General features: G+C 46.7%; 1 protein-coding gene across 2 annotated transcripts in view; it reads right to left on the bottom strand.

The window, feature by feature from the left end:
- Nucleotides 1-26,370, bottom strand: part of MTUS2 (microtubule associated scaffold protein 2) — a 481,013-nt gene that overhangs the window by 82,108 nt on the left and 372,535 nt on the right. For both annotated transcript variants that reach the window (XM_075265977.1, XM_075265978.1), the window contains exon 5: nt 21,495-21,659. In XM_075265977.1, the coding sequence (XP_075122078.1) occupies nt 21,495-21,659 (165 nt within the window). The remainder of the gene's footprint in view (nt 1-21,494; nt 21,660-26,370) is intronic.

The following is a 26,370-nucleotide window of genomic DNA, read 5'->3' as shown; positions in this document are numbered from 1 at the left end:
GTCAGACAATGGCACTGTATACCAGTAGTAAAAATTGTGGGTGCACATAACCCCAATATATTCTTTGAATTCCCAGTGAGACAATGGCACTGTATAGCAGTAGCAAAAATTGTGGGTGCACGTCACCCCAATATATTCTTTGAATTCCCAGTCAGACAATGGCACTATATACCAGTAGCAAAAATTGTGGGTGTGTATATAGCCCCAATTCTATTGCTAGGGGACTTGCAGGGTATTTCTGAGGTGAAGGTGGGGGGGCACACCGTTGGAACGGGGATTTGGGGTGTATATATGGGGTATACGGGAATACACTGTCAGTGTGTTCCATTCAGGATCCTGGGAAAGCTGGGTTGCGGCGATTGAGCCCGTCAGTGCCACGTTACACTGACAAGCTTCTCCCTGGAATTGAAGTTATATGTAAGCCCAATATATTCTTTGAATTCCCAGTGAGACAATGGCACTATATGGCAGTAGCAAAAATAGTGGGTGTATATAGCCCCAATCCTATTGCTAGGGGACTTGCAGGGTATTTCTGGGGTGAAGGTGGGGGGGCACACCGTTGGAACGGGTATCGGGGGTATATATCGGGTATACGGGAATACACTGACAGTGTATTCCATTCAGGATCCTGGGAAAGCTGGGTTGCGGCGATTGAGCCCGTCAGTGCCACGTTACACTGACAAGCTTCTCCCTGGAATTTAGCTCTTACAAGAGCTGTTGTGGTTGTCTTCTCCTTCCTATCCTAGCCTGTCCCTGCCTACCCAGAATCTAAGCCCTAGCTAGCTGGACGGAAACCTCCGTCCTCGGTGAATTGCAAGCTCAGAATGACGCGAAGCTGGGCGGCGCTGTTCTTTTAAATTAGAGGTCACATGTTTTCGGCAGCCAATGGGTTTTGCCTACTTTTTTCAACGTCACCGGTGTCGTAGTTCCTGTCCCACCTACCCTGCGCTGTTATTGGAGCAAAAAAGGCGCCAGGGAAGGTGGGAGGGGAATCGAGTAATGGCGCACTTTACCACGCGGTGTTCGATTCGATTCGAACATGCCGAACAGCCTAATATCCGATCGAACATGAGTTCGATAGAACACTGTTCGCTCATCTCTATTTATTATCATTTTATTATCATTTTGGGATTGTACTGAAGGTGCTGATAACGCTGAGCAGTAAACTGTTACTGGGGGACTACAGTCCAGATTCCTACCTGTGCTGATCAGAAGGGTGTTATTAATCTAGTAACCCCTTTACGTTTCACCTTGGTGTCCACAATGCACATTAAGGCTGCATTCACACAGAGTAACGCCAGGCGTCATTTGTGTGTAATTTGTGTGTCTTTTACGGCCGTCATAAAACGTTTACATAGAGTTCTATAGGAAAAGACGTCCGTAATTTACTGCCATCATTTACGGCCGTCATTACAATGACGGCCGTAAATGACGGCCGTAAATGACGGCCGTCTTTTCCTATAGAACTCTATGTAAGGCCGGGTTCACACGGAGTTACGTGCCGCGAGATTTGGCACGTAGACGCCGCGTGACCCTTTGCGTGCCGTACACGCTCCCATTCATTTCAATGGGAGCGGGGAGCGTATGCGCCGCGCTAGTTTGCGGCCGTGCATTTATTCACGGCCGCAAACTAGCGCGGCGCATACGCTCCCCGCTCCCATTGAAATGAATGGGAGCGTGTACGGCACGCAAAGGGTCACGCGGCATCTACGTGCCAAATCTCGCGGCACGTAACTCCGTGTGAACCCGGCCTAAACGTTTTATGACGGCCGTAAAAGACACACAAATTACACACAAATGACGCCTGGCGTTACTCTGTGTGAATGCAGCCTTTGGCTAAGGCCCCACGGGCCGGAACCGCTGCACTAAAGCGCAGCGGGAAGAACCGCGGCGTGAATGCATTGCAGTTCTTCCCGCAGCGTTTTGAACAGAAAGTTCACAGAGTTTTCCTCCGTGGACTTTCCGTTACAATTATATCTATGGGAAAACCGCTGGCGTTTCCGTAGATATAATTGACATGCCGCGATTTTCAAAACCACGACCGTTTTGGAAATCGCAGCATGTCCACACTGCAATTGTTTCCGCAAAGTGGGCATGGGATTCGCACGAATCCCATCCATTTTGCAAATACTGTACAACGTTGCGATTTTTCCTGCAGCGTTTCCGCAGCAGCCATATAGCGGCGTTTCTGGCCCGAGGGGCCCCGGCCTAAGGCTAAAGCCCCTGGTTGCAGAAACGCAGTTTTTTTTGTTGAGGATTTTGTTGCAGTTTTTTGAGCCAAAGCCGGGAATGGATTGGACAGAAGGGAGAAATATAAGAACTATATATATATATATATATATATATATATATATATATATATATATATATATATATATATATATAGTTCCCATTCCTCTTGTAGCCATTCTTGGCTTTGGCTCAAATAACTTCAACAAAATATGCAATAAAAAAAGCTGTGTTTCCTCAACATGGGGCCTTAGCCTTAATGTAAGGTGCAATAACCTTCCCGTAGAGGAGCCACAAACAAGTAGAATGATATTTTTGTTTTATTTAATTTTATGTCTGTACAGGACTTATTATTTTTGTGACAAACTTTATATTTGGTAATATTTTAGGGAATTTAGGAATATTTTATAAATTTTTATTGTTTTTTTTGGGAAGGCAAGTTGACCAATGCAATAATGTCATTATATGCACATTGCACTGGTAGAGGAGGGAGTCTCCATTTTCCTCAGCCTGTGTAAGTTCATACGGGGTTTTTTTGGTCCGGAACCTGAGGCGGAGGCCACCTCAGGTTCCGGACCAAAAGCCGGGGAGCCGCGACTTAAAGCCGGTGTACTGCACCGGCATCCAGCCGCACACTCCGCTCTGGATTAGGCCCAATGAATGGGCCTAGTCCGGAGGAGAGAGTGTCTTCAGGCTGAATTTCGAGGCGACTAGGCCTGAAGAATGAGCATCTTGCTTCTTTTTTCCAGGAGCCGGAAGAAACGACTCCCGGAAAAAAGACCTGAGCAGCTCCCATTGAAATCAATGGGAGCTCGCTTTTTGGTCAGGGTTTTGAGGCGGATACGGCCTCAAAATCCTGACCAAAAAACTCTGTGTGAACTTACCGTAAGAATTTGTATATGTCCCATTATACTCAGTAATAAATATATATGCAGAAGGCTTCCTCTGGGTATGTGTTTAACATCTGAGCTGAATGAGTTAATTATTATATTCTGCAAAAAAGCTCATGTAAAATAGTAAAAAAGGCAGATTTTGTCCTGAAAGGTCCCCAGGTCTGAGAGCGACTGACGACTTTCCTTGAAAGTGCTCCAGACGAAATATTTTTACTTTTTTATCCAGATAAAATCACCCCATGTATATAGATAGTATAGAACAGAAATTTGCTACTGCCTGCAAAAAAACATGCTCAACAAAAATATAATCTTTGCTCGTACAGCTGAACTAAGCCGCCTGGCCTCCTGTGAATAAAAAATAATCCCAAAGTCATTTACAATTATCAGGAAGTTTCTGCTGGCCACAAACAGTCAGGGCAGCAACGCTGGAAAAGCTATCAAAAATAACAATTTCCATGGCCGTACCTGAGAAAATGAGAATATTCAGTCAGAATATTCCAATATGATTTAGAATCACACATATTAAAGGGGTTTCCTAGGAAAAATCTGACAATGTATGGTGTATGGTGGGCCGACTACTACCACCGGCCAGGAGAAGGATTAATAGGATATCTGGGTAATAACTACCAGTGCGAATCCAGAGAGACTCTTCGTAGCCATTGCCTTTCTGAAATATTGGCCTATGTTAACTCAAAATGACAAAACAAGATACAGTATATTTTTTAAAAAAGGATCTGGTTGCAATTTTTATTTTATTTTTTAAGGGATTCTATCATTAAAATGCTATTTTTCCTCACTAACACGTAGGAATAGCCTTAAGAAAGGCTATTCTTCTCCTACCTTTAGATGTCTTCTCCGTGCCACTGTTCGGTAGAAATCCCAGTTTTCTTCGTTATGCAAATGAGTTCTCTCGCAGCACTGGGGGCGTCCCCAATGCTGCTAGAGAACTCTACAGCGCCGCCTCCATCTTCCTCTGGAACTGCTTCTCTCCATGTCTTCTTCGCTGGGTTCAAACTTCTACGCATGCGCAGTCGGCTCTGCCATCAGGCCTCGGGCAGAGCCAACTGCGCATGCCCACGGCCATTTTTTTGTGGCTGCTTACGCGAGCGTACTGTGCATGTGCAGTACACTCCTGTAGTTTAAAGGAGTATAGAGCATAAGCGGCCACAAAAAAATGGTTGCGGGCATGTGCAGTCAGCTCTGCCTGAGGCCCGATGTTTATGTGTAGAAGTTTGAACCCAGCGCCGGAAGAAGATGTGAGAAAGGACGTTCCAGATGAAGATGGAGGCGGCGCTGGAGAGTTCTCTCGCAGAATTGGGGACGCCCCCAGTGCTGTTTGAGAGCTAGGGCCCGCCCCCAGTGCTGCGAGAGAACTCCTTTGCGGCGGCGCAGAGAAGACATCAAAATGTAGGAGAAGAATAAACTTCCTTAAGGCTATTCGTACGTGTTAGTGAGAAAAAATAGCATTTTAATGATAGAATCCCTTTAAATCTACTTTAGGTTTTGACTTTGACTTTACTAGTTGTTTACTTCAGGGCATTTAGGGACCCCTCCAGTGCATCTTTCAGACCCAGGCCTTATCTCCCACTTGGGACATATTCACTGGTTCAACAAACCAGCTGAGAAGTGTGTGAGATGGGAGTAATAGTGGATGGGTTCATGGTGGCAGTAACTAATAGCAGATCCTCCTGCATTTAATGCAATTTACTCAGCTAAGGGATTGCCCATAAGCAAATGTCAACTGAGTGACTATGGGATTGTCGTCACTAGACAGGGCACTTTCAGCATCTTGGAAATTTGTGGTCTCTAGTAGAGATGAGCGAACACTAAAATGTTCGAGGTTCGAAATTCGATTCGAACAGCCGCTCAATGTTCGTGTGTTCGAATGGGTTTCGAACCCCATTATAGTCTATGGGGAACAGATACTCGTTAAGGGGGAAACCCAAATCCGTGTCTGGAGGGTCACCAAGTCCACTATGACACCCCAGGAAATGATGCCAACACCTCTGGAATGACACTGGGACAGCAGGGGAAGCATGTCTGGGGGCATCTAACACACCAAAGACCCTCTATTACCCCAACATCACAGCCTAACAACTACACACTTTACACACTCAATACCACATCTCTGACAGTAGGAAAACACCTTGAAACATGTGTATTTGGCACTTGCAGTGAGGAGAGCTTGTCACCAGCAGTGAATTTGGCCCTTGTAGTAAGTTGAGGTTGGCACCAACATTTGTTTTGAAAATCAGGGTGGATTGAGCCTCTAACCAGCAGAGTTTGGGCAAATTCATGGTGGAGGGAGCCTCTAAACACCCCAGTTTGGGCAAATTCATGGTGGAGGGAGCCTCTAAAAACCCCAGTTTGGACCAATTCATGGTGGAGGGAGCCTCTAACCAGCCCAGTGTGGGCAAATTCATGGTGGAGGGAGCCTCTAAAAAACCCAGTTTGGACCAATTCATGGTGGAGGGAGCCTCTAACCAGCCCAGTTTGGGCAAATTCATGGTGGAGGGAGCCTCTAAAAAACCCAGTTTGGACCAATTCATGGTGGAGGGAGCCTCTAACCAGCCCAGTTTGGGCAAATTCATGGTGGAGGGAGCCTCTAAAAAACCCAGTTTGGACCAATTCATGGTGGAGGGAGCCTCTAACCAGCCCAGTTTGGGCAAATTCATGGTGGAGGGAGCCTCTAAACAGCCCAGTTTGGGCAAATTCATGGTGGAGGGAGCCTCTAAACAGCCCAGTTTGGGCAAATTCATGGTGGAGGGAGCCTCTAACCAGCCCAGTTTGGACCAATTAATGGTGGAGGGAGCCTCTAACCAGCCCAGTTTGGGCAAATTCATGGTGGAGGGAGCCTCTAAACAGCCCAGTTTGGACCAATTCATGGTGGAGGGAGCCTCTAAAAAACCCAGTTTGGACCAATTCATGGTGGAGGGAGCCTCTAAACAGCCCAGTTTGGGCAAATTCATGGTGGAGGGAGCCTCTAACCAGCCCAGTTTGGACCAATTCATGGTGGAGGGAGCCTCTAACCAGCCCAGTTTGGGCAAATTCATGGTGGAGGGAGCCTCTAAACAGCCCAGTTTGGACCAATTCATGGTGGAGGGAGCCTCTAAAAAACCCAGTTTGGACCAATTCATGGTGGAGGGAGCCTCTAAACAGCCCAGTTTGGGCAAATTCATGGTGGAGGGAGCCTCTAACCAGCCCAGTTTGGACCAATTAATGGAGGAGGGAGCCTCTAAACAGCCAAGTTTTGGGAAATTCATGGTGGAGGGAGCCTCTAACCAGCCCAGTTTGGACCAATTCATGGTGGAGGGAGCCTCTAAACAGCCCAGTTTGGGCAAATTCATGGTGGAGGGAGCCTCTAAAAAACCCAGTTTGGACCAATTCATGGTGGAGGGAGCCTCTAAAAACCCCAGTTTGGACCAATTAATGGTGGAAGGAGCCTCTAAACAGCCAGGTTTGGACCAATTCATGGTGGAGGGAGCCTCTAAAAACCCCAGTTTGGACCAATTCATGGTGGAGGGAGCCTCTAACCAGCCCAGTTTGGGCAAATTCATGGTGGAGGGAGCCTCTAAACAGCCCAGTTTGGGCAAATTCATGGTGGAGGGAGCCTCTAACCAGCCCAGTTTGGACCAATTAATGGTGGAGGGAGCCGCTAAACAGCCCAGTTTGGACCAATTCATGGTGGAGGGAGCCTCTAAAAACCCCAGTTTGGACCAATTCATGGTGGAGGGAGCCTCTAAAAAACCCAGTTTGGACCAATTCATGGTGGAGGGAGCCTCTAACCAGCCCAGTTTGGACCAATTAATGGTGGAGGGAGCCTCTAAACAGCCAAGTTTGGACCAATTCATGGTGGAGGGAGCCTCTAAAAACCCCAGTTTGGACCAATTCATGGTGGAGGGAGCCTCTAACCAGCCCAGTTTGGGCAAATTCATGGTGGAGGGAGCCTCTAAACAGCCAAGTTTGGGCAAATTCATGGTGGAGGGAGCCTCTAAACAGCCCAGTTTGGGCAAATTCATGGTGGAGGGAGCCTCTAAAAACCCCAGTTTGGACCAATTCATGGTGGAGGGAGCCTCTAAAAACCCCAGTTTGGACCAATTCATGCATGGTGGAGGGAGCCTCTAAAAACCCCAGTTTGGACCAATTCATGGTGGAGGGAGCCTCTAAAAAACCCAGTTTGGACCAATTCATGGTGGAGGGAGCCTCTAAACAGCCCAGTTTGGGCAAATTCATGGTGGAGGGAGCCTCTAAAACCCCCAGTTTGGACCAATTCATGGTGGAGGGAGCCTCTAAAAACCCCAGTTTGGACCAATTCATGGTGGAGGGAGCCTCTAAAAACCCCAGTTTGGACCAATTCATGGTGGAGGGAGCCTCTAAAAAACCCAGTTTGGACCAATTCATGGTGGAGGGAGCCTCTAACCAGCCCAGTTTGGACCAATTCATGGTGGAGGGAGCCTCTAAAAACCCCAGTTTGGACCAATTCATGGTGGAGGGAGCCTCTAAACAGCCCAGTTTGGACCAATTCATGGTGGAGGGAGCCTCTAAAAACCCCAATTTGGACCAATTCATGGTGGAGGGAGCCTCTAACCAGCCCAGTTTGGACCAATTCATGGTGGAGGGAGCCTCTAACCAGCCCAGTTTTGGCAAATTCATGGTGGAGGGAGCCTCTAAAAACCCCAGTTTGGACCAATTCATGGTGGAGGGAGCCTCTAACCAGCCCAGTTTGGGCAAATTCATGGTGGAGGGAGCCTCTAACCAGCAGAGTTGTGGGAAAGCAGGGTGGAGGGAGCCTCTAACCAGCAGAGTTGGTGGAAATCAGGGTGGAGGGAGCCTCTAACCAGCAGAGTTGGGGGAAATCATGTTGGAGGGAGCCTAGTATTAGCAGAATTGTGCAACGCTTATGGTGGATGAGTATGAGGATGCGGAGGAATTGGAGAGGTTGAGTACAGACATGGAGTTTCATGTTGGGGTGCTTTACACAGGTGGGCACAAAAATGAAGGCTCTATCCAGTGGTGGTTCATTTTTATCAAAGTGAGCCGGTCGGCACTCTCAGCTGACAGACGGGTGCGCTTGTCAGTGATGATGCCACCGGCTGCACTGAACACCCTCTCAGATAGGACGCTGGCGGCAGGACAGGACAGCACCTCCAAGGCATATAGGGCAAGTTCAAGCCACAGGTCCAACTTCGACACCCAATACGTGTAGGGCGCAGAGGGGTCGGAGAGGACAGGGCTGTGGTCGGAAAGGTATTCCCGCAACATGCGCCTATACTTCTCACGCCTGGTGACACTAGGACCCTCCGTGGCGGCACTTTGGCGAGGGGGTGCCATCAAGGTGTCCCAGACCTTAGACAGTGTGCCCCTCGTTTGTGTGGACCGGTGAGAACTTGGTTGCCTACTGGAGGAACTGCCCTCCCTGCCGCCAACGTCACATGCTGGAAACATCTCCATCATATTCTGCACCAATTGCCTGTGGCAAGCATTGATGCGATTGGCCCTCCCCTCTACCGGAATAAAAGACGAGATGTTGTTTTTATACCGGGGGTCAAGGATAGCAAAGATCCAGTACTGGTTGTCCTCCATGATTTTGACAATACGCTTGTCGGTTGTAAAGCACCCCAACATGAACTCAGCCATGTCTGCCACAGTGTTAGTTGGCATGACTCCTCTGGCCCCACCGGAAAGTTCAATCTCCATTTCCTCCTCATCCTCCATGTCTACCCATCCGCGCTGCAACAATGGGACGATTCGAAGTTGCCCGGAAGCCTCCTGTATCACCATCACATCATCGGACAACTCTTCTTCCTCCTCCTCCTCCTCCTCCATTAAACGCAGTGAAGCGGACAGATGTGTGGACCTACTCTCCAGCTGTGACGGATCGGATGCTATCCCTAACTCCTCTGTGTGATCTGAGTTATCCCTGATGTCAATCAGGGATTCTCTCAGAACACACAAGAGCGGGATTGTAAGGCTCACCATCGCATCCTCAGAGCTCACCCTCCTTGTGGACTCCTCAAAGACCCGTAGGATGTCACAAAGGTCTCTCATCCATGGCCACTCATGGATGTGAAACTGAGGCAGCTGACTTTGTGGCACCCTAGGGTTTTGTAGCTGGTATTCCATCAAAGGTCTCTGCTGCTCAACCACTCTATTCAACATCTGAAACGTTGAGTTCCAGCGTGTGGGGACGTCGCACAAAAGCCGGTGTTGTGGCACATGCAGGCGTTGCTGGAGAGATTTTAAGCTAGCAGCGGCTACTGTCGACTTGCGAAAGTGGGCGCACATGCGCCGCACTTTCACCAGTAGCTCTGGAACATTGGGGTAGCTCTTTAGGAAACGTTGCACCACTAGGTTGAAGACGTGGGCCAGGCATGGAACATGTTGGAGTCCGGCAAGCTCCAGAGCTGCTACCAGGTTCCGGCCGTTATCACAAACGACCATGCCTGGGCCCAGGTGCAGCGGCTCAAACCATATTGCCGTCTCATCGAGGAGGGCATCCCTCACCTCGGAGGCAGTGTGCTGTCTGTCCCCCAAGCTGATCAGCTTCAGCACAGCCTGCTGACGTCTACCAACGCCAGTGCTGCAACGTTTCCAACTCGTAGCTGGGGTCAATCTAACAGCGGAGGAGGAGGCGGTGGCGGAGGAGGAGGCGGTGGCGGAGGAGGAGGCGGTAGAGGAGGAGGAGGAGGGGGGTGTTCTTCTCGTGTCCCTGCCAGGAATGTTAGGCGGGGAGACGAGGTACACCGGGCCAGTTTGGGAAGCAGTCCCAGCCTCAACTACATTCACCCAGTGTGCCGTCAGTGAAATGTAGCGTCCCTGTCCGCATGCACGTCCACGCGTCGGTGGTCAAGTGGACCTTTGTGCAAAGCGCGGAACTAAGGGCCCGCCTGATGTTGAGTGACACGTGCTGGTGCAAGGCGGGGACGGCACACCGGGAGAAGTAGTGACGGCTAGGGACGGCATAGCGAGGTGCCGCAGTTGCCATCAGGTCCAGGAAGGCGGGAGTTTCAACAAGCCGGAACGCCAACATCTCCTGGGCCAGCAGTTTAGCGATGTTGGCGTTCAAGGCTTGCGCGTGTGGGTGGTTAGCAGTGTATTTCTGCCGCCGCTCCAATGTCTGAGAGATGGTGGGTTGTTGTAAAGAAACGCCTGATGGTGCCTTTGATGGTGCAGGAGAAGGAGATAAGACAGGACCAGGGGAGGATGAGGTAGAAGTCAACAAAGTGGCGGAGGCAGATGAAGTGGTGTCCTGGCTCGTCCTCTGGAGTGCATCGCCAGCACAGTCAGCAGTGGCAGTGGCAGAGGCAGAGGCAGTGGCAGAGGCAGTGGCAGTGGCGTGAACGGCAGGCGGCCTTTGTCCTGCCGTTGCTGCCTGCCACTGATTCCAGTGCTTGGATTCCAAATGACGGCGCATTGAAGTGGTGGACAGGTTGCTCTTCTCAGAGCCCCTAATCAATTTCGAGAGGCAAATTGTGCAGACAACACTATATCTGTCCTCGGCGCATTCCTTGAAAAAACTCCACACCTTCGAGAAACGTGCCCTCGAGGTGGGAGTTTTTCGGGGCTGGGTACGAACTGGAACATCTTGGGAGATTCCGGGTGTGGCCTGGCTTCGCCTAAGCTGCTGACCTCTGCCTCTGCCTCTAGCTACCCTTTTTGGTGCTGCACCTGCCTCAACATCCACACTACTTTCCCCGCTTGACATCCCCCCTGTCCAGGTCGGGTCAGTGTCCTCATCATCCACCACTTCCTCTTCCAACTCCTGTCTCATCTCCTCCTCCCGCACAATGCGCCGGTCAACTGGATGCCCTGACGGCAACTGCGTCACATCATCGTCGATGAGGGTAGGTTGCTGGTCATCCACCACCAAATCGAACGGAGATGGAGGAGACTCTAGTGTTTGAGCATCTGGACACAGATGCTCCTCTGTTAGGTTCGTGGAATCGTGACGTGGAGAGGCAGGTTGAGGGACAATGAAAGGAGCGGAGAACAGCTCTGGGGAGCAGGGACAGTTTGGGTTATTGTTCTGTAAAGCTTCGGAATTTTGGGAGGAAGGAAGACAAGACTGTTGGGTAATAGGAGGAGAGGAGGCAGAGTCTGACTGGCTGCTGGACAATGTGCTGTAAGCGTTCTCTGACAGCCATTGCAAGACCTGTTCCTGGTTCTTGGGCCTACTAAGGTTTGTACCCTGCAGTTTAGTTAATGTGGCAAGCAACCCTGGCACTGTGGAGTGGCGCAATGCTTGGCACGGGACGCCCTGTGGCTTCACTGCTACCTTGCTCCCCAGAACCATTCCCCCGACCTCGACCACGGCCTCGTCCACGTCCCTTTCCGGGAGCCTTGCGCATTTTGAATTCCTAGTTAGAAATTGGCACTGTATACCAGTAGTAAAAATTGTGGGTGCACGTAACCCCAATATATTCTTTGAATTACCAGTCAGAAACTGGCACTATATGGCAGTAGCAAGAAATGAGGGTATTTGTATTCCCAATATATTCTTTGAATTCCCAGTCAGACAATGGCACTGTATACCAGTAGTAAAAATTGTGGGTGCACGTAACCCCAATATATTCTTTGACTTCCCAGTCAGACACTGGCACTATATGGCAGTAGCAAGAAATGAGGGTATTTGTATTCCCAATATATTCTTTGAATTCCCAGTCAGACAATGGCACTGTATACCAGTAGTAAAAATTGTGGGTGCACGTAACCCCAATATATTCTTTGAATTCCCAGTCAGACACTGGCACTATATGGCAGTAGCAAGAAATGAGGGTATTTGTATTCCCAATATATTCTTTGAATTCCCAGTCAGACAATGGCACTGTATACCAGTAGTAAAAATTGTGGGTGCACGTAACCCCAATATATTCTTTGAATTACCAGTCAGAAACTGGCACTATATGGCAGTAGCAAGAAATGAGGGTATTTATAACCCCAATATATTCTTTGAATTCCCAGTCAGACAATGGCACTGTATACCAGTAGTAAAAATTGTGGGTGTATATAGCCCCAATTCTATTGCTAGGGGACTTGCAGGGTATTTCTGGGGTGAAGGTGGGGGGGCACACCGTTGGAACGGGTATCGGGGTATATATCGGGTATACGGGAATACACTGACAGTGTATTCCATTCAGGATCCTGGGAAAGCTGGGTTGCGGCGATTGAGCCCGTCAGTGCCACGTTACACTGACAAGCTTCTCCCTGGAATTTAGCTCTTATAAGAGCTGTTGTGGTTGTCTTCTCCTTCCTATCCTAGCCTGTCCCTGCCTACCCAGAATCTAAGCCCTAGCTAGCTGGACGGAAACCTCCGTCCTCGGTGAATTGCAAGCTCAGAATGACGCGAACCTGGGCGGCGCTGTTCTTTTAAATTAGAGGTCACATGTTTTCGGCAGCCAATGGGTTTTGCCTACTTTTCTCAACGTCACCGGTGTCGTAGTTCCTGTCCCACCTACCCTGCGCTGTTATTGGAGCAAAAAAGGCGCCAGGGAAGGTGGGAGGGGAATCGAGTAATGGCGCACTTTACCACGCGGTGTTCGATTCGATTCGAACATGCCGAACAGCCTAATATCCGATCGAACATGAGTTCGATAGAACACTGTTCGCTCATCTCTAGTCTCTAGGGATCTTCACAAATAACATTCTCTAGGGTTTATATAGAGTTTATTCATCAATTGAGACCAGTTGTCTAAATGGGTAGACTGGTAAAATTGGCTCAAGCTTGGCGGGGAGGGAAAAATATCCACCAAGTCACTATGTGCTATAGAGTGTTATACTGTAGGAAACACCTTATTATAAAATAAGATAATCCTTTAATAATCCCACCATGGAGAAATTCAGTAAGGGCAGAGATGGCACAGCGACACTGGGGTATACGTACCTATATAGAGGGGTAGCTGTTGCGTTAATTCTTAGCATATTATATGGCATATAACATGATATCTAAGGATGTGTTCATCCTTCAGTTTAAGCAACCTTGAGCTTCCGGCATCTTCCTTTCCTGTAGCCTTAGGCTTGTCTGACAAGAGCCCATAGAAAACCTAGAAACTTTTCCTGACACTTGTACACAATGCCTTAAACTTGGTGTTCCTATGAAAAACAGTAATGAAATGGAAAAAACTAGCAGGAAACTAGGTCAGATATTTGCTTCCCGTATACTGTGCGGTATGTCAGTGCATTGCCTGGTGACTATTAATCCCATGAAAATGATGACTAATATAAGAGGTGGCAAGCTCTCATCTATGATGGCCAAGTATAAGTGGCCACAGCATATGTTCTATGCATATAGAAATAGTTGATATAGTGTGTTCCTAATTGTAGGTTCAGTTTTGGGATGGCACATAGGGCAGTAGCTAATATACGTATTACCAGAGCTCCTTATATACTTGATTCCATGATGAGTGGGCTAGGGGGATGATAGTAACTACCGGGGTAGCAGGCATAGCAACTGCTAAGGGACTCAACAACTAAAGGGATCTATTTCTGTATGGCACAGTTAGTGATGACTATGGACAATGGATGGAGGAAGTATCCAACTGGTGTTCCTTCACCTAATCAGATAAAATGATTCTTGGACCTACTCTCCAGCCAAGTTCCTTCTGCTATGCCATGTATTGTCTTAGAGCCTGGGCCCACCAGAGATCCTTTGGTAATCTGGCGGCCATATTCAGCACTGGAGGTGAAAAATTAAATACAACCTAATCCAAAGTTTTATGGCACCCCATTGTTATCCCTGCTTAGTGCATTCCTCCTCTGTAGAATGATGTTTCTCTTTCTCTTTATTGGGACATCATAATGTCTATATGTGACATCATTATGTTTTTTCAGATGTTGTGATGTCATAGTGTACATGGTGACCTTTTTTGTATTATATCTTATTCATCATCCCTGTAATGTGACATCACTGTGTGAATTATCCCTGTAATGTGACATCACTGTGTGAATTATCCCTGTAGTTTGACATCACTGTGTATATTATCCCTGTACTGTGACATCACTGTGTTCAATATCCTTGTACTGTGACATCACTGGGTGTGTTATCCCTGTACTCAGTGGCATAACTACCGTGGTAGCAGCAGTAGCAGCTGCCACAGGGCCCGGGCCATTAGGGGGCCCGGTGACAGCCGCTACCGCTGCGTTTTTTTTTCAATAGGCAGTTACGGGCCCTATTCACTTGCCGATCCTGGCTGGGCCGGGATCGGCAAGTGACACCAGGGGCCCCACAGACACTATCATTATACTCGGGGGTCTTTGCAGACCCCCGAGTATAATGACCGGCGGATCGGGAGAGGTAATAAACATAAAAAACTGTTACTTACCTCTCCGCGATCCTGCCAGGCCTCCGTCCTACTGTTGTCTGACGTCTCTGACGTCACATGAACCCGGCATGCTTCCCGGGTCATGTGACGTCCGACGTCATTAACGAAGGACGCGAGCGCTGGTCAGCACAGGAGGACAGCACAGCACAGGAGCTGGGGAACAGGTAAGAAGCAACAGTGGTTTTTTTTTTTTTAATGTTTTTATTCCCCGGGTCTCCGATTATTATACTCTGGGGTCTGAAAAGAGTATAATAATTGTTTATGGGTGTCCACAGAGGGACATAATACTGTGTGCAAGGGACACTATTGGGGTTAATAGTGTGTGCAGGGGACACTATTGGGGTTAATAGTGTGTGCAGGGGACACTATTGGGGTTAATACTGTGTGCAAGGGACACTATTGGGGTTAATACTGTGTGCAGGGGCCACTATTGGGGTTAATACTGTGTGCAAGGGACACTATTGGGGTTAATACTGTGTGCAGGGGACACTATTGGGGTTAATACTGTGTGCAGGGGCAAGTAAGGGACATAATAGAGTGCGGAGGAGGGGGTCGGTCGAGGTCTTTGGCGTCAGTTGGGATGGGGGGGGCCCCATGTCAAAAGTTCGCCACGGGGCCCCGCCATTCCTAGTTACGCCACTCCCTGTACTGTAATACTGGATCAATAATCCCTCTACTGTGACATCACTTTTTGCATCATTTCTGTACTGTGACATCACCGTGTGTATTAACCCTGTACAGTGACATCACCGTTTGCACCATCTCTGTACTCTGACATCACTGCAGGCATTATGCCTGTACAGTGACATCACTGTGTACATTATCACTGTATTGTGACATCACTGACTGCATTATCACTGTATTGTGACATCACTGTATGCATTATCGCTGTACTGTGACATCACTGTGAGCATTATCCCTATACTGTGACATCACTGTGAGCATTATCCCTATACTGTGACATCACTGTGTGCATTATTGCTATACTGTGACATCACTGTGTGCATTATTGCTATACTGTAACATCACTGTGTACCTTGGATTGTGCAGATTTGGTTCTTGGGTTATTCATGTCTTTTCTGAGGTTGTTTGCACTGACATTTACAATATATACCCTTTCTCTCAGATTTTGCATGGGGCTAAGACACTCTACGTCATGACTCTAACTTGCCTCTAATATATGGACACATTTTCCACTGGTTTCTGTGATCTGCGTTTCTGCCTATAAGTTACATAGTTGTACATAGGCCGGATGCGTTACCTTCTCATTTACAGTATACTTGACAGTATTGTTTCCGCTTTTCCTCACTGCTTTTTGATTTCAACCCCGCACAGTAAGTCCAATATCTTGAAGCTAAAATAATTAACTTTTCATCGGCTAAGTGATCTTGGAGCTTGTCTTGCGTCTCGCCTTGTGCATGCTGCTCACGGTCTTTGTCAGAGGTTCCCAGCGGAAAAGTGAGATTGAAAAGTGAAGTTACCCAGAGAGTGGAGAAGTGGTTACACCTCCAGCTTGCCCCGTTCTCCTGACATTTCTTTAATGTTGTTAAGATTCTCCTGTCAATTTGTGACATTTGTTAAGTGATAAATTAGAAAAAAAACTCCAGAACAAAATTACGTTTTTAATGGCGCCGAGAAAGGTTACACAATAGGAATGAGGCTGGATATTTACTTATTACTGTGGGGATACATGGATCCCAGACAAACTGAGGCAGACAGAAATTGTATGAAATCTGTGGGAAACTTCAGAGATTATTACCAAGGTGGTGTCTTCATAAACTGCACCGATTTCCTGTAGAAAAATGTTTGCCTAAACTAAAGATTATGAAATAAATGCAAGAATAAAAAGGATAATAATGTAAAAAAAAATATGGTGTATACAGTCCAGATCATACATATGCTGATTGCCAAGTAACCAAGAAAATTAAAAAAACATTGCAGATGCGTACACCCTTAAAGTGTATATCCAAATATGAAACAACCATTCATAAATGAACAGAACGTGAATGTAGAATGTAAGACACTTTGTATTATATCTTATTGAAAAAATAGGTTTCCTTTTCTACTTATCACTTACTTTTTCTACATTTAAATATATGAAGAGGGGAGGGGGAGGAGGAAGCTGCAGGAAAAGACACAAATAGCTGCATCTGCTCAACTATACTACTCTGTAAGTGAAGGAGCTGTGCACTGCTGTATCTTCAAGATAAGACTATACGGGCTCGGTCACATGGAGGGGCGGTGGGGCGGATTTTGACCATATTTTGACTCAGGGAGCCAAGTCAAAATATGGTCAAAACCCGCCTGCCACGATGTTGCGGTCGCGGCTTCCCCCACCCCAGAGATGTCTCAAATGAATGGGCTGACGCCAGAGGTTGCGGCTGCCAGGCAGAAGCCACGGCTCAGCGAGTCGCGGCTTCCGCCTGAAGGAACAGCAGCTTGCTTCTTTTTTTCCACTAACGGCAGTTGCCGATAGTTGAAAAAAGAACGCTAGTGGTCTCCATAGACCACCATTATAAAAGGGCGGATTATGACGTGGATTCCGCTGTCAAAATCCGCCCCTTTGGCCCCGTTTGAACTAGCTCGTACCAGTGCACAGAGTGAAGCAATAAAGCTATCAACAGTCTCCTCCTCCCCCTCCCCTCTCCACAGACTTCTGTGTGTGAGACTGAGTACAGAGAAGGATTTCATACAAATAAACCATATGAAGGTAAAGGGAATTGGTAAGGAGCACAGTTTCTGATTAAACCAATGCATTACAATACTGCTACATAATAACAAAACCACTGAAAGCTTGCAATGCACAACCAGTGGCGTAACTACTGCCGTAGCAGCAGAGGCAGCTGCCACAGGGCCTGGAACATTAGGGGGCCCGGTGACAGCCGCTACCGCTGCGTTTTTTTTTCTTTAATGGACCGTTACCGGCTGGAGTAACATATATAATATATAATATATAATACTGTGTGCAGGGGCCACTGAGGGACATAATACTGTGTGCAGGGGCCACTATGGGGTACAATACTGTTTGCAGGGACCACTATGGGGCATAATACTGTGTGCAGGGGCCACTGAGGGACATAATACTGTTTGCAGGGGCCACTATGGGGCATAATACTGTGTGTAGGGGCCACTAAGGGACATAATACTGTGCGCAGGGGCCACTATGGGGGATAATACTGTGTGCAGGGGCCACTATGGAGCATAATAGAGCGTACAGGAATGCGGAGGAGGGGGTCGGTCGAGGTCTTCGGTGTCGGTCGTGGGGGGGGGGGTGGCCATGTCAAAGTTCGCCACGGGGCCCCGCCATTCCTAGTTACGCCACTCTGCACAACCCAACCACTTGGGGGAGGGGGCACACACAGAGTAAAGTCCCTTTTATCATATTCTCTGCACAATGCAGTTCCTGACCAAGTGATACTGGAACGAGTTCAGCAACCTGAAGAAAGGTGACTGCAATAGATGTTAAGTTGTTCTATTTTTAATGTACTATAAATCTTAATATATGAAAGAGTAATATGGGAAATACACTGCTACGGCAAACTTTTAGGGTATGTTCACTTTTCCACGCGGTGAGCCACAATGGGATGCTGATGCAGTGCATCGTTATCCTGTTGTGGCATCCTACTCCTGATTAGGCTGAATGAATGGGACTAATCAGGAGGGAGTCTCGAGCCGTGGACACTGTGGCTGAATCAGCTGTGGAATCCGCGGGAGGATAGGGCAAGTCGCTTCTTTTTCCCGCTAGCTGAAAAAAATCGCTAGCAGAAAAAAAAGTGAGGGACACCCATTGACATGAATGGGAGACGTTTTTGCCGGTGGATTTTGAAGCAGAGTTCAAACTCCGTGTGATCATATCCTTAGGGAACCTGTCGCCAGAGTTGTAGCCACAAACCAGTAACATGCCCTTATGCTACTTGGCTTTAAAGGCATTCACCTTTCCAGTGCCTCTCCTATATAATACAGAGGGACAGAAGCAGAAACCTCCATCACATATATAGGGGTCTTGCACCATCACTATAGATTCCCTCCCTTTGAAGACAATGGGAGATGAGCGGCAGTGACTACATTGCTATAGTAGAGATGGAGCTTTGTGCTTCCGACCCTGTATAGTATATGGGAAGTGGCTCTATAGAACTGATCGATGTGGGCGATGTATGTCGGCCTTCCACAGATTTGAAACCACATCCTGAAATTAGGCCATAAAAAGCTAAAGCTTGGACAACCCCTTTAAGGCTCCAAAACCTTGTAACTTTAGGCCTATCTATAGCTATGTTAATAAGTTTAATAACTTAGAGTAAGTCCTGGACTCATCTCTGGTGACTCCAAGTACGTGATCAATCAGGCGACGTGCACCTTTCTATCATCCTTGGCTTTCCTCTTAAAGTCACTCTTAATCCATTCCCCCACTGGTGCTGTGTCTGAATAATTGAGGCCTGTTAATAATTCAGACTCATGCCCTTGCACCAGAATTGTAACCTATGCCAGTCAGGAACTGGCATAGATTTCCTATATAACTCAAGATAGTAAATTTATCTGAGCGATTTATCTCTATCTCTGTGCTTCCTTTCATAAAAAGTGGTGAGGGGCTTCAGAAAGAGGGAAGAGCTTGTATATCAGAGATGTGCCACAACTCTTCCCATCTATGCCAGTCTACGGGCCTAGAGGGAATAGTAAATTCCCCCACATGTATTGTCTGTAGTTGTCTTGGGTCTTCCGGCAAGTGATTCCTTTTGTGACTATGGAGCTCTGCCCCTTTATTAACCCAAAATTCCAAAATTTATGAATGGGTTTTGCTACTTTAATAATATTATATTCTGGTTATACCTATAGGCCATGTAACACAATACATGACCCCTTACCATTATGACAACATCCAGGGAATATTTCCCAGATATCCTGGCCCTGGATATTATTATGTACAGTCCTCCACAGATAAATTCTGTTATTTTCATGATATCTCAGTTCCAGGTTCGTAGCTTTGTGAGATGACATATAATCCCAGTACACGGCTCATACTGACCTTGAAATTTACTCAGTGGAACGGACGTATACTTTCTCTAGTAAACTGGTGAGATGAATGGCAAAACAGCAGGGGCTGTAATTTAGAAAAATGCCTGGAAAATGGAAGGCATGTAATGAACTGGCCGATCTCCCAGTATTAGGAAGTATACAGCACCTAGCGCTGAAAGAGACGTGTAATACCGCCAATGAAATTACTGGAAACCCAGCAGTCTCTATTCTTTAACATTCCCTTGTGTCTCCTTACAGGTTAACCCTTTGCGTCAAAAGGCTAAATAGCACTTGCATACATTGCAGCGCTGTATAGAATTTGTGACATCCGTCTCTCTCTCCAATGATGGGGTTACTACGGCCATGTTCACATTTGCATTACACAAGTGCGGCATGCAGCCAACAAGTAAGGGGGTCATTTCCTCTCAGGCACAAAGTGGGGTTATTGATCACTAAGGACATTAGAAAGGTGTGTTACTGTATGCATTATTTCTGTGCTGTGATGTCATGTGTTCATTATACCTGTATATGTGTATTATGTCTGTACTATGTGTCAGGGTCTGGGGTTGCTAGCTGGGGTGGCATAGACACAAAAGTCCAGTTTCTTTAGTCCAAACAAAGGTAGAGTTTATTTTCACTCAAAACAAAACGGTGCAGGAACAAAAGGAAACAATACAAAAATAAATCCCTGACGGCTAGGCTCTAACTAAACATAGAATAGGTTACCTCACCTAGAATAACAGAAATCAAAAGCCAGTAGAATCATTCAGGACACAGCTCCAAAAAACAACCTCTCTGTCAGCTCTCCAGCCAAGCTCTGCCAAAGTGTTGCTGCTGGAGCAACTTCCTAAGCCTCCTTAATGAGGAGACTCTCATCAGCTGAGTCGCTGCCGGAACATCCCCAAAGTGTGGACTGGAGGGAGGTGGAATGACAGGTCCCACTACCTACCTACCTGTCATTCCTAAAAATCCAGCCCAATACTGAGCATTTACCAAAATACTCAGCAGACGAAAGTTGTCTGCTGAGAACAAACATTCCTTCTGGATTTTTCTCATTTCAACCACCTGAGTAGTCTGGGTGAGATGTATACCCCTCCATTACCTGACCAGCCATCGGCTTACATATGATATAGCATGCATGTGCTGTGACATCACTGTAACATTTCTGTGATGTCACTCAGTATCTCCCATGTATATGACATCGCTATGCACATTATCTTTTTACGGTCACCCCACTATTGTGACATCACTGTGTGTATGACACCACCATTGTGACATTGCTGTGTGCATTATGCCATTACTGTGACATCACTGTGCACATTACTCCACTACTGTGATATCACTGTGCACGTTTCCTCACTATCATGACATCACGGTTTGCATTACCCCATTATTGTGACATCATTTTGTGTATTATGCCACCATTATGACATTTGTGTGCATTATACCACTACTGTTACATCACTGTATATATTACCCTACTATTGTGATATTATTATGTGCATTATCCTCCCTACCTTCACATCACTAATAATGAGAATTATTTATCATGATAATAATTATAATAAACAACAATAATTTAAAATATTATTATTATTATTAATAATAATAATAATAATAATAATAATAATTCAGTTTTCTGCTGGTGTAGACCTACTATGTCTTGACCAGGGACATAGGGCCTTACCCCAATCATTTTCTAAATCTGTGTACAGTGCCCATAAGTGCCCCTTTTGATAAGGTTATTATTATGGTTATTTATGTTGTTATTATTATTATTATTATAAATATCATATGACTTCTTATTGTTTCATATAATTTCCATACCTGCAAAAAAGTCAAAATTTGTGTGTATGGCCCTCAAGGCTCGTGCAGTAAATCCCAGATATCACTATGCCATTAGACAGGCTGATGGTTCTGTTTTGTCATTATAGGCGGCAGAAGAAAAACATTCATTTAACATAATGAGAAATGGTTCCTTCCTGGTGGGATAATGCAGATGGCGAGTTATAGCAGGGATGTTATCTGGAATAGAATTGCTTACCAGCAGGTGATGTGGTTGTTTTCTTTGCTGGAAGTAAACTCCTGCGGGGTGCCACCGTGCCACTGCACACTTCCAGGATTGTCCTATTCGTACCCTTGGGGATCTCCTTTGAAGGCAGAGCTGCATTTTGAGTAGGATGTTCTTCATTCGTGAAGCTTGTACCTGCTGGAAATAAAAACAGCAGAAATTACAGAATCATAAAATATGTATTGGGAAGGGTAAAGTGGGAATTGCAGATATAATAACTGAAAATGGAAGATATTTACAAGACTTGGTAAATGATATAAAATATATACAAAGTATTTTCAATCCTCATTATTCCGGTTTGTGTGACGGAGTCTCCGGTGCAGACGTGAACCCAGCCGTAGTTTTCCAAATATTTTTCTAAGGGGACATCTTATATCCATTTAATAGATGGGTGAACCTCATGAGATTCGTTTTGACAACTATTCGTGAGGTTTGTCTGTTCAGATCGTTTCGGGCTGAACTTGTTTGGAACAAACCAGAAATGCTATTATTATACTCAGGGGGGTCTTCAGACCCCAAAGTATAATAAGTGGAGGCCCAGGGGAGGTGAAACATATTAAACCCCTATACTCATCCTACTTCTCCTTTCCTGGGCATCCTTGTGGCATCTCAGTACCCTCTACCGATTTCATCCAGTCTTCTGCCTGATATCACACCAGCAACGAAACTTTAATGTATGACATTATCACCCCCATATGACCTCTGCAATCCAATCACAGGCCTCAGTAGTCCCTCGGGGCCAGGAGGCTGGAAAAGGCCAGAAGAGGATGCTGAGGGACCAATGGACTTGACGGAGTCCAGGATAGGTGAGGCAATCTCCCCCGGTCCTCTGTGTGGACAAAGCTGAAGGAGGAAACGCCCATTCACGCCAGTTCTGATCTTAGACTCCCCCGTTCTTTTCAGTAGATCTGGGACATCTAAGCTGTGTCTAATGAAGGTCTGTATAACAGACACCCTACCTGCTGAAGAACCTCTTCAGAAAGGAGGAGCACCAGTGTACACCAGCGCCCTACAACTATGGGTAGGCGCAGAAAAAGGTACTTTAGAAAAGTTCCATTTACCTGGCCAGGATATGTACTGAGGAATCCAAGAAAACGGGTTAAAATAGGAAAAGGCCTAAACGGTTTAAAAATGAAGCATTGAATAAGGGATCATGTGAATAGTACATACATACATACATACAGCCATGTTACCGCTCATGGCTTAACACAGGTTGATGTAAGGTGAATGGGGAAAGAGCTTGATCTCCTGCAGTGAAGGCCGTAGTGCCACATAGTTTGACAATAGACTATTTATGATAATTTCCTTGACTATTGGGCCGTGTAAAGGGCCCTAGAGATGACATATCAGGTAAGCAGTGGATATGTAATATCATACCTCCCAACTGTCCCGGATTCTGCGGGACATTCCTGGATTCTCGCCAGTCTGGTCTGCAGCAAGCATGTCCCAGAGCACACGGATGAGTTGAATACACTGTGCTCCGGCCTCTGGAGCTGTAGGTGCGATGTGATGACGTCACTCACATCGCGCCTCCAGCTCCAAGAACACTCTGTGACTGAGAATGTAGACAGATCGGCAGGGGAGTGAGGAAAGGTGAGTGTCAGTGTTTTTTATGTTAAATGTTGAGGACAAATCTAGGGGGGGGGGGATGTTGAAGGGGCTCATGAACCTAGGGGCAGATTAAGAGGGGGCAGATGAAGGAGGACATTAAACTGGGGGAAGATAAAGGGGGGCATGAAACTGGGGGCAGAGATGGAGGAGGACATGAAACTGGGGGCAGAGATGGAGGAGGGACATTAAACTGGGGGCAGATGAAGGGGGGCAATTTAAACTGTAGCAGATGAAAGGGGAACTTAAACTGGGGGGTAATTTAAGAGGGACATTAAATTGGTGACAACTGGAGGGGGACATTAAATTGTGGGAGTAGCTGGAGGGGAACCTGTCTGCCTCTAGTTGCCACCAGTTTAATGTCATCCTCCAGCTACCCCTACAGTTTAATGTTCCCTTCCAGCTGCCTGAGTTTAATACCCCCTCTAGTTGCCCCCAGTTTAATGTCCCACTTCATCTGCCATTAATTTATTGTCCCTCTCCAACTAACCCCACTGTTTAATGTCCCTCCCCAGCTGACCCAGTTTAATGTCCCCAGGGCCGGCGTCAGCACACGGCATAGTCGGGCAAGTGACGGGGCCCACAGAGCCTCTGGGGGCCCCCCGGCACTTGCCCGATCCAGCACTTGCCTGTCCCGATTTCAGCTCATCAGCGTCCGACGGACGCCAATGAGCTGAATACATAGACGATTAAAGCAGGAGCTGTGAGCGGAGCTCCTGCTTTAAAGCCGCAGCCTGGCTTGCGTGTGTAGGCGCGATGACGTCATCACATCGCGCCTACACACGCAAGCCGGGCCGCGGCTTTAAAGCAGGAGCTGCGCTCACAGCTCCTGCTTTAATTGCCTATGTGAATGGAGTGAGAGTGGAGAGAGGAGCGTCGGGGGAGCGATGGAAGGTGAGTGTAAGTGTTTGTTTTGTATTATATTAAGGTGGAACATAATGAAGGGGGCCCGTGAAACTGGGGGCAAATGAAGGGGAGGGAACGGCATGACACTGGGGAAGATGAAGGGGGTGGGGAGAGAATGGCATGAAACTGGGCGACAGAGATGGAGGGGGCCCAATGAAACTGGGGGGGCAAATGAAGGGGAGGGGGGGAATGGCATGACACTGGGGACAGAGATGGAGGGGGCTCAATGAAACTGTGGGGGCAAATGAAGGGGAGGGGGGAACGGCATGACACTGGGGAAGATGAAGGGGGTGGAACAGCATGACACTGGGGCAGAGACGGGGGACATGAAACTGTGGGCAGATGAAGGGGGAGAACGTGATGAAACTGGGGACAGAGGTGGAGGGGGGACATGAAACTGGGGGCAGAGGAAGGGTGTATATGAAACTGGGGGAGAGATGGATGGGGGGCATATAATTTACGGGTGACTGTAGGAAGATTATACTGTGTGGGAGCACATGATAAATGAATGAGTGGGCGGAGGTAACATAAAAGTGGGTGGAGCCAAATTTGCCGCGGCGCGCAGAGCGCATTTTTCCCCTCTTTCTATTCTTTAAAAGTTGGGAGGTATGGCGTTGGTGACGCCACACTCCTGCGTGACGTCACTTGCTTCATCTGCAATGCACAGTGTCTCGACTCCCCCCGCCTCCTTTACAAGGGGGCCCACTGAGGCTCTGTCGCACAAGGACCCATAAAAACCTGGATCCAGCCCTGAATGTCCCCCTCTAGTTTTAAACTAGGGCACCAGGGGAGGGACTTAATACCGTGGGGAAGTTGGAAGAGAACATTATAATGTGGGGAAATATAACGTATGGGTGACTGTAGGAGGATTATACTGTGTGGGGACACATGGAAAAATTTATAAGATTGGGCGAAGTCAATGTAGAAGTGAGTGGAGCTAAATTTTGCCACGCTGTGCATTTTGTTGGCTCTTTCTGTTCTTTGTAAGTTGGGAGGTATGGTAATAACACTCATCTTCATATAACATCAGTGTGTTATTTATACCAATATAATATACAGACACGGGGAGAGAAGTTTTCTGTTGACTTGTATTCTAAATATATTATGTAACATATGACAATATTAGTAACACATGATGTATAACTGGTATCAGCCACTTGTATCAGACTATATGGATATTCATGTGTTAATACGTACTGTATGTCTGTTCTAGGTATTCATGTATTAATGATCTGCGCTGCAGGGATTATTAATAGTTAATGAAATAGTCTGACTAAGAGTCTTAAGGGAACAATGCAGCCTTGTGCAGTAATAAATAAATAAGCACTAATTATTAAATCTGCCATCAACAGCTGTCCTACTTGCTGATGGTTTCCATGTTGTAAAGTGAGAAGCATTCGGATGAAAACTGAATAGTAAAATGAACATCGCAAGTAGAAAGATACTAGATGTTACACGTCTGTACTATGCAGGAATAGGGCTCCACAGCCACAACTTCAAAGATTCTGAAAACCAAGCAGTCAATGGTCATTTCTTGATTTACATGAGAAAATAGATTTCTATCCTGACTTTACTTCCTTTTTAGCCCTTGTTCTGCGCACCTGGTAGGGGGCCATTGATCTGAGATCTTCTATTGCACAAACAGTAGTAATTGCTTCCTGCGCTCTTCAGGGATAGTGTACTTATCAGAAGCAGCTTGTAACATGGAGGCATGGGGAGGGGGTTAAATAGGAGTTTATCTACACCGGGGATAGAGGTTGTGCATTTCATCGTCCAATAATTCTGTACAGTACTATGTAAATGTGAACAAAATGAAGTGAATGAAAAAAAGAGAAATCTAAATCCCATCAATATTTGGTGTGACCTTTGCCCTTTGCCTTCCATCAGTTCTTTTAGGTACTTGCGAACAGTTTTGAAGGAACTCGTTCTAAACATCTTGGAGAACTAAACACAGATCTTCTGTGGATGTAGGCTTGCTCCAATCCTTCTGTCTATTCATGTCATCCCAGACAGACTTGATGATGTTAATATCGGAGCTCCGCAGGGGACGTATCACTCCCAGGACTCCTCCTCCAAAGGGCGCTCACACCATATATTGATGGGATTTAGATTTCTCTTTTCTTCATTTAATTTTGTAACTTTGCAGCATTTTTTCCATACATCATATCCATAGAGAAAGAAAAAGCAGCACTTAAATTTATCTTCTATTCAGTCATCTTTATTGGCAAAACTGCATAAAAGTTGTCAACACTTGCTGCATCTAGCCTATCAATCTATGGATATGATATATGCATTATATAGTGCCTGAGCACATCAATCATTTATTTAATGTAAT

Source organism: Leptodactylus fuscus, chromosome 2 (genome assembly GCF_031893055.1).
Source record: "Leptodactylus fuscus isolate aLepFus1 chromosome 2, aLepFus1.hap2, whole genome shotgun sequence".
Classification (NCBI taxonomy): Eukaryota; Metazoa; Chordata; class Amphibia; order Anura; family Leptodactylidae; genus Leptodactylus; species Leptodactylus fuscus.
This window is presented reverse-complemented; position numbering and strand designations above follow the sequence as displayed.